The sequence below is a fragment of the Aptenodytes forsteri genome, unplaced genomic scaffold, assembly GCF_000699145.1.
Source record: "Aptenodytes forsteri isolate BGI_AS27 unplaced genomic scaffold, ASM69914v1 Scaffold7, whole genome shotgun sequence".
In the NCBI taxonomy this organism is placed as follows: domain Eukaryota; kingdom Metazoa; phylum Chordata; class Aves; order Sphenisciformes; family Spheniscidae; genus Aptenodytes; species Aptenodytes forsteri.
Window position 1 is genome coordinate 1277217 of NW_008795919.1, and position 10696 is coordinate 1287912.

At 41.1% G+C, this 10696-nt stretch overlaps 1 protein-coding gene across 1 annotated transcript; it reads left to right on the forward strand.

Annotated features, from left to right (window-relative positions):
* The first annotated feature begins 5093 nt into the window (after positions 1-5093).
* On the forward strand, positions 5094-10517 carry OSCP1 (organic solute carrier partner 1). Its single transcript, XM_009284815.2, has 10 exons — positions 5094-5112; positions 5226-5380; positions 6048-6215; positions 6847-6927; positions 7494-7597; positions 7963-8091; positions 8648-8717; positions 9405-9544; positions 10271-10334; positions 10438-10517. The coding sequence occupies exons 1-10, from the start codon at positions 5094-5096 to the stop codon at positions 10444-10446; spliced, it is 939 nt and encodes a 312-aa protein (XP_009283090.2). The 3' UTR covers positions 10447-10517.
* The last annotated feature ends 179 nt before the right edge of the window (positions 10518-10696 follow it).

Genomic DNA, 10696 nt, shown 5'->3' on the forward strand with positions numbered 1-10696 from the left:
GTGGTGCTGGCTCTCTACGTGCAATTCAGGAATAAATAGGAATATACTTGCTGAACGGTTGCTGAAGGATGCTCGAAAAGGAACTGGGCATCGCAGCCTCTGTCCTCGAAAGGAGTCTTGGGCGAGTGGTTTCCTCAGCACGGCTTAACAGCGCTGTCGCGGCGATCGATCGCCTGTGGTTTTTCTTGTCTTGAATTTGAAGTAAAGCCCGTTGAGTCGATCAGCTCTCGTGAAGTCTCTGTGGTAATAACTGCCTGAAGGTATTATTGCAGCTAATTTGTGAAGTGTGTACAGATAAGGTAGAAATTGAAATACATTTCAGTGTTTCTGTACTTGCTTCAGAGGTTAGAGCTTCAGAAAGATACTTTTGGAATCAAAATAACTCAGGATTTGAGTGTCTCGATCCAGGTCCTGAGCTGTTTCAGGAAGACCAGATTGCTTTGCAATGGGAAGTAGTTTCTGGGAATAATTTTGTAAAGCCTATGCAGAGGAAGCATGTGCAGTTAAGAAAAACTTCAAGTAACGTAAATATGGCTCCTGAAACCCTTGTCCAGCTTTTACAAAAATCTGTCAGTCTAGCATTTTCTCAAAATTATTTTAGTAGAGCCCTGTGCGTTCACATGCGTGCACCAAAAATCCAGCTTACAGCTGAGCACCTCTTTGTTTACCACTTTTAAATTAAAACAGCTTTGCTTTTAAAAATTCTTGCAGCTTCCTGTCATGTGATGGGGACTGCGGTTCGGGAAGCTTTAGTATTTTGTAATAAAAAATCAACTCAGTATTAACTCAGTATTGAAGAGGTTGTTACTTCTTTTTCCCTTCTGCCTACCCAATGGGAAGAAGTGCTAAGCAATATCAAAGGTTTCACTACAGCAGTGCGACTTTTAATTATTTATGTGTGTCTTCAGAGCATGATCTGACAGAGGTTTACTACTGTTCATATAGGTCTAAGTTCAGAGCTTAAACTAAACTAGCCATACTTGGTGGAATATCTCAGCAGGAGAATTAGATCTGTACTAGTTTATCCACACATGTGTTTTCCAAAAAATCGAGCATTAATTTTGCTGAGATGTAGTTTCAGCCACACTGAGGTGTTTGTTAATGCTTAAAACTCTTCACTCAAATATTGTTCGCTTGTAAGTGCAAAAAACAGCTGAAAACTTTCCAAGCTAAATGCAAAACATGGTAAGATTCGATCAAGGGTGAAATTTTATCTCCATTGAAGCAACAAGATTTTTTCCAAGGGGAGGGCAAGGTTTCATCTTCTGGCGCTCATTGGAAGATGTCAAGTAACAGAAGAGTTTGTTCCTGTTAAGCGCTGAATGCTGATGGGAAAAACCAAAGTCTGTTAGTTAGATTTTTTTTTTTTTTAGTTTATTTCTTTTATTCTCCTTGAAACTATTGTTCTTACTTCTTGAACTGATGTTTTTGTTTTATATGCTTCGTGTAGATGAATGGACAGATGTGGACAGGAAACGAGGTACTGTAATCTTCTAGCTGCATGCAGTAGACGAACACCCCTACGTGCACACATGAGGCTCATTGTACGCGAACACACTGTATGCTGTTCCTGCAGCCTTCTGGTCATAGCATCAAAGATGAATAACAATACTCACCTGTTCATTAAAATGCACTTTAACTATAGATCTTAGAAAAAATAGACAGTGTCTCAAAATCATATGGCTTCAAAAATAAGTTGCTAATTTAACCAAGACTATAAATAGATCAAAACTTTTTATCATAGCGGTCTTTCTAGCCAAAATGATACTTGTATTTTTCTAGCATCGTATTAATGCAAGCATATAATTGTGTGAGCATTGTGAAGGTTGTTTTTCTGCTTAAATGCAGGAATATTATGTATACTGCATTTTTCTAAGTTTTTTTCTAATTCATTGCTTAGGGTTTTGACAGGTGAACTCCAGGAAAGATTTGAGGCATTTCCATCCTAGCTGCTTATCCATCTCTGCTCATGGTCACCACCCTTGCAGCAGAGTGATCACAGAGGAGCAGGTGCCCACACTTCAGCCAAGCTCATCTTGACTGAAATTATCCCTGAAGGTGGGTTTGAGCTGAGACATCAGGTTCTGCAGTGGAGCCGCTGAGGTGTGAGTGTGCGTTTCCTTCTGGACTCTGCCTTGCAATGCTGGCCTCCAGCAAAGGGGTGCGGTAAGGAGCTGGATGAGGAGATAAATCTCTTAAACTATCTCAGTTTTTTTGCTAGGTGAACATGAGTGGAACTTTCAGTGTCTTTTTGAGCAGCCCTTTTTTAAGAGAGATCAGGGTTATAATTCATGTTTTTCAAAATAAGCATCATATGGAGGTTTTGAATATTTACTGAAGGTAAATACTGACATCCTGGAGTTTGCCCCAGCTTTTTTTTTTTTTTTTTCCCCTCCCATTCCGTGCTGTTTCCAAGAACACTTTTTTCCAGCATTTAATATCTCAGAAGTCTAAAGGATTCCATGTTCCTCTTTTATCACATCCGAAATGATGACGAGTTGTATAAAAGCCCGCTTTGTCATATTTAGATGGTAGCGGCAGATGCAGATCCCATGTTGACCAGTCAGCTTCTCTTGGGAGAAAAAAAAGTTTGCCTGTGAACACTGCTCTTGGGGCGATCTCTGAAGAGTTACACAGGGTAACCAGCCGAGTCTGTTGCTGATGAAGCCATGACGAGGCGGCTTCGCCTGCCTTTGACCTTGTTACAAACTATAAACCTATCGCAAGTAGAACGTGTGACTGTCTTGGACTCGTAGCATTCCCCCTGCTGCCTTGAATGTCCTCCGAGAAGCATGAGTGTAATCCAGGCGTAAAGACTCCAGTCTCATGTCATGCATCTGAGCCGTGTTATGTGACAGCGCGCTAGACGTTGGAACGTGTCTGTCACCAGTGACATGGCACGTGTAGGCGAAAACCACCGTAAATCCTCAGCTTCTCTTCTGTCCATCGCATTGTCTATACTTGGTTTCCCTCTCCCCCTCCCAGCTGATGAAACCCCTCTCTGCTAAATTGCTTTTTTGCTATGTTGCTTGGCGTGCCATTTTTCCTGAGCTAACGCTCCTTTCTTTGTTATTTTCCATTGTTAGAATGGTGTAAATATCTCCCTAGGGACTACCTGTGCTCTAAGATCTCTTTGCTCTGTCATTATCAAACATACCGTGTGAGATTTGCCCTTTACCGTGATTTTTTTTATGTCTTTCTCAGTTCTTTTTATAGCCAATACAAGAGGTTTTAATTTCAGAAGATAATTTACGTAAGGCTGGGTGTGTGGTTAACGCAGCTCTTCCGATTCCATTGTGAATATCTACCAGCTCCAGTCAGCGTACTGGGACATTGTGTGTCTCCTGACAGTTTTGGTTATTAGTGACTCTCCAAAGACGGAGGAGAAGCCCTTGTGCAGACAACACATGCAAGCAACTTAAAAATATTTTTCTTGATAGCAGTACAGGGCAAAAGTTCTTATTTTTGTCATAATTGATTACTTGCAAAATGAAATATATGCTAATACACTGTATTTGATTTTTCTCCACTGAAAACAAGTGAGGATTTTTGCCTCAGACTGCAAGTAGGGATTGTTTTATGGACAGTTTATTTGAAAAGAAGTGAGGAAGAGGGATTTTTTTTCCCATTTGTAATTACAAAGTGTATTTGTAATCCATGCTGCTCAGAAACTGGGCTGAGACCTGTCTGTATCGTTTTGGTACTTAAAACAGGAACTGGTGAGCCCCGTTAGGTACAGTGCAATGGATGCTGAAATGTGTGTGTCACCAGTGATGTACACCAGCGTAGGAGGAAACCTGTAAACATCAGGTTTAAGCAGGGAGAGAGAATCTCAGGAGAAGGCACTTGCCATCGGGAAAAGTGTCCAGGTTCCCAGTGCCTACGGCATACCTAGCAATGTTCCCCAGAGAGTTAATCATCTAAGAAACGATGAAGTGACTGGGACATCAGCTTTCTTTTGGCTGTTTGTGTAGCTTCAGTACCACAGTTGCGAAAAGCCAGGTGTCTAACCCACCAATGAATAATTATAGCAGTACTTCAAATAGCTGATCATTACCACTATGTGTATGTTCGCTTTTTTAAAATGACTTTTTTAATTTTTATTTATCATTATTATTATTATTGTTATTATTATTATTTTATTACTTCTGCTGAGATTCTTCTAATCCATAAGAATCAGCTGGCATTATAAGCTTCAGTAACAGTCATCTGCTTAGGAAAATTCATGCTTGTACAGTAATCTATGAATTGAAATTTTTATTTACCATTTTTTTCATAGAGAAATAAATGCTTATTTATGATAACTCTGTAGAATGTATCAGGTATGTGATAAAAGTATCAGATCCAGCACAAAAGCTAAGATACTGCATCTGCTTGAATCACTGCAAAATTTTTTCTATCTTCTTTGCATTAAAAGCTCGAGAACCAGAGCATAGCCCTTATACTCAGCACTCCTGATCTCTGCATACTCTTGAGTAAGTCACATAACAATTCCACGTCTAAATTTACACATAAAAAAATGAAGCACGCATAAGGAAGTTTAGAGTTCTGCGCTTTTGAGCTGCTCTAGTATCCGCAGATGTTGCTGTGTGAGAGCCTGGATGGCCTGACATAGATCCCAGTGTTATAAATGCTTCCTTAAATACTTGTCAAGTGTTAATCCGTTTAACACAAATACTTCAAGGAGCCTTGAATCATTCAGGAGCTTCTGTTTAGAAGGAAAAATAGACTAATAGTGTCAAAGGCTAAAGAGAGAACAGGCAGAGTCAGCTAGCTATAGTTTGCAAAAATCTAGAGCGATGCAAAACAGTCTTCTTGGGAAGCAGAACTGTAGCTTTTATAGATAGTACATGCCAGAGTAGCCTATAAAAAATTGTTTAAAGAGAGGAAAGTGCTAACCATTGCTGTAAAAACAAGGCAACAAAACCAGTCTTATTCCCACTGGAAAACAGGGTTTGTTGTCTACAGCTTAAGTAGCGTTTCTGCCCCTGGGGACAGTCAGCAGGAATCGTGCTGCTCGCTTAGACCAATGTGGGATTGAGAAAAATGTTGATGTTAAGAGATGTTCCTCCTCCTTTTTTTCTTTTGTGGCTATGTACCTAGCTTTCACAGGTAAGCATTCATGTCAGTCCTCGCAGCTGTCAGTGTCCAAGTTCTTGGTGTGGAATGAATCAGATGAACGTGCTGTTTCTGAAGCGAAAACCAGAGACTCTTTGTCTTTGCAGTTATGAATGACATCATCACAACCATGTTCAATAAAAAATTTATGGAAGAGCTGTTTAAACCACAGGAACTCTATTCCAAGAAAGCTCTGCGAACAGTGTACGACCGGCTAGCTCATGCTTCAATCATGAGACTGAACCAGGCAAGCATGGACAAGGTAAAAAAGACCACCTGCCCAGCCCTGACTATGCTGTACTTCCATGCTACTGTTCACAAGTTTCTGATTGCGATAATTAGTACACGGCTTTACGTCACTGTAATTTTGAAGCATTTTGTAACAGCCGTCTTTGTAAAAATGGTTCTCAGCCAAGGAAGCTTTGGAGAAGTCCATGGTAGTATCAGATACTTCAGAACTAAGTATTTCTGCTTTAATGTGTAAATGTTTGATTTTAAGAGGTTCAGTAAGCATTCTTTATCGGATTTGTTTATATATATTAAAAATATATAAACATATGTGGGTGTGTATAAATACATATGTTTCTATATTGACGCTCACTGTTTTGCAGTTGCAGGTGTCAGAATTTTTGCCTGCAAACAGGATATCCAGCAGATGATTTTGAAAGAAATTGTAGGAACTGGATTACCTGTGAGGCCTCTACCCGGGTGTCAGTGTTGTTGAAATTGGCAGTAGTTTTAAAGGCAGTTGGAGATACCAGCAGGAGGGCTGACAATGTGATTGCAGAGGTCTTATTTTCTTAGGAAACAAAGCTAAAATGGTGCTAGCTTAAGTGTCTAAATCCCTTTCTACATCAGCGTGAAGTTACTGAAGCGGTGTCACTCTCTCTGTTGTGACGGAACCAAATTTTCCCCGTGTTACTTTGCAGCTGTACGATCTTATGACCATGGCTTTCAAATACCAAGTGCTGCTGTGCCCTCGGCCCAAAGACATTCTGCTGGTCACATTCAATCACCTGGACGCGATCAAGGATTTCATACATGATTCTCCTGGCATTCTGAACCAGGTGGACGAAACTTTCCGACAGCTGATTGAAGTAAGAATCCTTAGAAAAATGGTGGGACACACTGTTGTTTGAGATTTTTTTTTTTCTCTCTCTTTCAAGCTAGTCTTAGAGCCTAAATACTACATCAGTACGTGCCATATCAAGTGTGGAGGTTGATGTGTTCTCAACCTCAGAGAACCATCCAAATAACCTTCCCCTCTTTTTAACCCGAGGGAAACAAACTGGCCTCCCGGTTAGCAACTTTTGCTCGTGTAGCTGCTGTAAATCTTTGGACAAAGAATATGAGTGTCCCAGTGAAAGGGAACTTGTTTCATAAAATGTTAAAAGTCCTGGGAAGTCATGAAATGTTTCCAAAGGGCTTCTGGAGAGGGAGATGTCTACGAGTCAAGTGTTATTTTTCTGCTAGCCCAGTTTAAATCAATACATTGCTTATTCAGCCTCATCAAAGTCTCTGCTGACTTCAGCAGAAATTAAATCAGACTCTCAGTCACGGGTAATAATTACTGATAATGACCAGCAGCCCCCCTTATATCATTTCTGCTTCTCCTGCCACACACGTACCGTTTTTGGCTAGCAGTATTCTCATACGCTTGTTTCCACCTTTAGCTGCATTGGACATAGTACACTTGCAAAGCCTTACATGATGTTTTTTCTTTTCCAGACGTACAGCTGTCTCTCTGCTGGTGAATTTCAGCTCATCAGGCAAACACTCCTCATTTTTTTTCAGGACATGCACATAAGGGTAAGAGCCCAGTATAACTAGTCAGTAAGAACAGAAGGGAGTTTGTGGCTAGCATACGAAGGTATCTTGTCATATTTACACTGTAAGTTTGGATTTGTTACTTAAGCTTTTCAGTCATCTTGATGTGCTTGCAATTTCAATCTTCAAAATTTTACAAATTGAGCACATTTACTACAATAATACTCAATTCTAAAATGTTATGAAAAAAGGAGTATCTACTAGTATGGATTTGCTAGTTGCTAAATAAGTTTTTCCTTTTAGTAGAAACTTGATATGAAACTGAGAACCTGAGCTTGAGGTCATGGGGCTTGATACTCTCTAAATAAATTGATCATACTCAAGTGCATAAACAGTACACTTTTTTTAATGTTACATCAGTGTGCCCATCCTCTGGACCACAATTCTACATCACTGGCTTTGGCCTGTATCATAGTCTCTCTATATACATCAAAATCTTGAGGAAACCAATCCCAGTCTAGGCAGGAAGGCTGCAAGGTCAGACTTCAAAGAATTCGGATCAGAAGATATGTAATTGATTTTCTAGAAGGTGGAATATTCTTTTGCAGGTCTCTATCTTTCTGAAGGATAAAGTGCAAAACTCTAACGGTCGCTTTGTGCTGCCAATATCAGGCCCTGTTCCTTGGGGTACAGAAGTTCCGGGACTCATCAGGTGAATTCTGAACCGCTGCTTGTACCGTTTGCAGTGCCTTGCATGTGTGGCTGCTCACGGAGGAACAGTCAGTCCCAGCGGTCTAATAGGAATCGAGCTTAGGCTGTCATTCATGTTGCATGGATAGCTGAACCTCCAGTAAGTACTATTTAAAGGGCAGGATTTGGGACTAAGTCAGCCAGCAATGAAATACTAAGCTATTTCTAGCATTCTGTATTCCAGTAAATTAGCTATTAGTCATTTGTCCATTTATCAACGTGCAGAATAGGGTTTTATTCCCATCTCTCTTGTACAGCAAGCAGAGGAAGTACTGAAAATCAGTAATAAAACCACTAAATATGTTTCAATAACGGCTTGTTTTTAAGGACGTTTAATCGCAATGGAGATGAAGTTAAAAGAACTGAGTTCATCACTGACGGAAATTACGTTACTCCACAAAGGGAAGGATCTTTTGATCTTTATGGAGACAGAGTCCTCAAACTTGGAACAAATATGTAAGTCATTTTTGTCCTACATAGAAACATGAAGTAAACGTTGGTGGTTATGGATTTGTTCAGAAGCACGTCTTCAGCCTTGTGTGTTTATTTTTGCCTCTTTCGCTATTATCCGCTTGACTTTTTTTACAAAGTGATGGCCTGAAACAGAACGCGTGTGCATAGATGTGTATAAAGAGCTGTGGAAAAGAGCAAAAGTTTGATTTATGTCTACAGTAGAGCTGAGTAAAGAGTGTTCTCATCTGGTACTGCATATTCTGTGAAATGTAATTTAATTTTAACTGCGTTCAAGAAATCCTTTCTTTTCTCCATGTTTGTCTTATGTAATTTTTCCATTCACAGAGTAAGACAAAGCAGTGTTCTTTCTTACAGCTTTGTCGCTCGTACATTTAATGCCTCAATGCTCCACAGAAGTGAACTGTAACTTCTCATTTCAGTTATTTACCGTCTTCTGAAAAACACCCTAAAATCATATTTAGATCCTGTGCTGCTCCCTCCAGTTCCTGTATCACATACGGGTAACGGGTTGCTCTTCCTCATGTGTTTTTCTCTCTAGGTACAGTGTTAGTCGTCCAGTAGAGACACACATGTCAGGATCATCCAAAAACTTGGCATCCCATGCAAAGGTCAGTGTTGTTCGGTCCCGTCACTGGTTAACTAGTCTGTGTCAGTGAGTCCTGCAGCCGGTCACACGTGGTGGGAGCGTTTCCTTTGAGCAGTTTCACCACGTCCACCAGACTTTACATTCTGCTTCCCTTGGCTCTTCATAGATGGGGACACTGAATGAAACACCCACATCCGTCATCTCCACGTCATTTACTATACAGTTGCACTATCTTCCCCTTTGTTCATCTCCTTTCTCAGGGAAACAATAGCCATCTTTTTAGTCTACGCTTACAGGATAAATTCAGGGGAACCTGTTTAGTTCTTCTCAGAGCCCCATCCAATCCTCCACGGTCCCTTTTGAGCTAGGGGAAGGGCACGTTTTCCTAAAAATCTTGCACACAGGCTTGTGCAGTGGTGTACTTGCTTCCTATTTTAATCTCTTCAGAAAACAGAAAGCTGGTTTTACAGATTTCTCAGCTGTTCAATTTAGCTGGAAAATTATCTTGTCCTGGGTCTATAAATTCAAGCAACCATTTTAACTAGTAATTATCAGCTATATATTTATCTGCACAGTCTGTACCATTAACAATGCAGAAATGTATTTATATCACTGCAGAACATTTATGTAATACCAGAAAACACAAAAATTGTTACAGTCCTCGTCTCCCTGGTAACCTGACCAATGAACCCGTTGCTGTTCTCTGCAGGACAATGTAGCCCCTAACCCTCTTGCTAAAGAAGAACTGAACTTTTTGGCCAGGCTGCTGGGAGGTCTGGAGATCAAGAAACCTGGTGGCAGCGAAACAGGATTCCGACTGAATTTGTTCACAACTGACGAGGAGGAAGAGTATGCTCAAGTCCTTCTTGGTCTGGGGTTTGTGATGTGGTGCCATGTGGACAGCCCTGGAGACTGAAGCTGGCCCTTAACAGCTTTAGGGACAGAATAGCAGGTTTTTTAGCATTTTCTTATTCTGGTCCAGATGGTCCCTGCAGGAACAAAAGAGGAGCAGTTTCCCTGGCTTGACCTCTTTATTAAAAGCTGTCGGCAAGGAGAGCCATTTCCCTTCCTGGTGTCTCCTGTGATGCACAGCCTTGCGTTCCCCCCAGGCGACACTGGCGGTCAGCGGCAGGTGACAGTCTCTGCTTAATTCTGTCCCGCAGAACAGAGACATCCCTTCGGCCCTTTTCTCTCTCCTCTCCCCCAAATACACGTACGTGTTTCAGAGATAAGAATATAACTGCTGGAGGCGATGAGCCTGACAGGCTTGAACACCGTAGCCCCTTCCTGGCAGGGAGCACGAGGGTAATGAGACCTTTTGTTACGCCATTTCTGCAGAATGTTTCTACCTACTTTTAATCTCAACTACAGAGATGTTCCCACTGTTCTACACTTAGCATAAAAAATCCAAGACGGGGAATATTCTCCAAACTGGGGTCAATGCTTTAATTTGCCTAGCAGGAATAGGGACGTTGTCCAAACTTCACGCCTACAGGAGCCTCATGAAACCTGATTTTTGTAATTTGCTTGTATGTCTTCATGAGATTAAGCACTCTTTTCATGTTTTTAATCAAGACACGCTGCATTGACTAGACCAGAGGAGTTATCTTACAAGGTTATCAACATAGAAGCCACGCAGGTACGTACAGTGCATTTCAGATCTTTGATTCTCATCATTTCTGCCTTGCCAAGAACTGAGTTTCACCCAGAGTAGTGACTTAAAAAATACATTTTTTTCCCAGTTCAGTTAAGCTCGTAAGTAATGGCAGTATTTTCTGCCAAGCCTGTGGATTTGGTGACTATTTAATAAGAGAACTCGAAACCTGACAAATATTAGAGCAAGTTTTTAGCTGCATAGGATGGAGAACTGTTACTGGATCATTTGCCTGCTGGCGGTTACAGCCCAACGCCCGCAGCCCTTTTTAAAGGGCTTCACGGGCACCAGCGGGCAGTTGGGCGCGTCCCAGTACAGTCCCAGTCCCACGTCAGCAGGGGGTGGGG

Bases quoted from the DNA above. Each gene is read 5' to 3' on its own strand.
- OSCP1 (XM_009284815.2), top strand. The intron at 5,381-6,047 runs GTAAAAAAGACC...GTTACTTTGCAG, and splicing joins ACCAGGCAAGCATGGACAAG to CTGTACGATCTTATGACCAT. The intron at 7,598-7,962 runs GTGAATTCTGAA...CTTGTTTTTAAG, and splicing joins GAAGTTCCGGGACTCATCAG to GACGTTTAATCGCAATGGAG.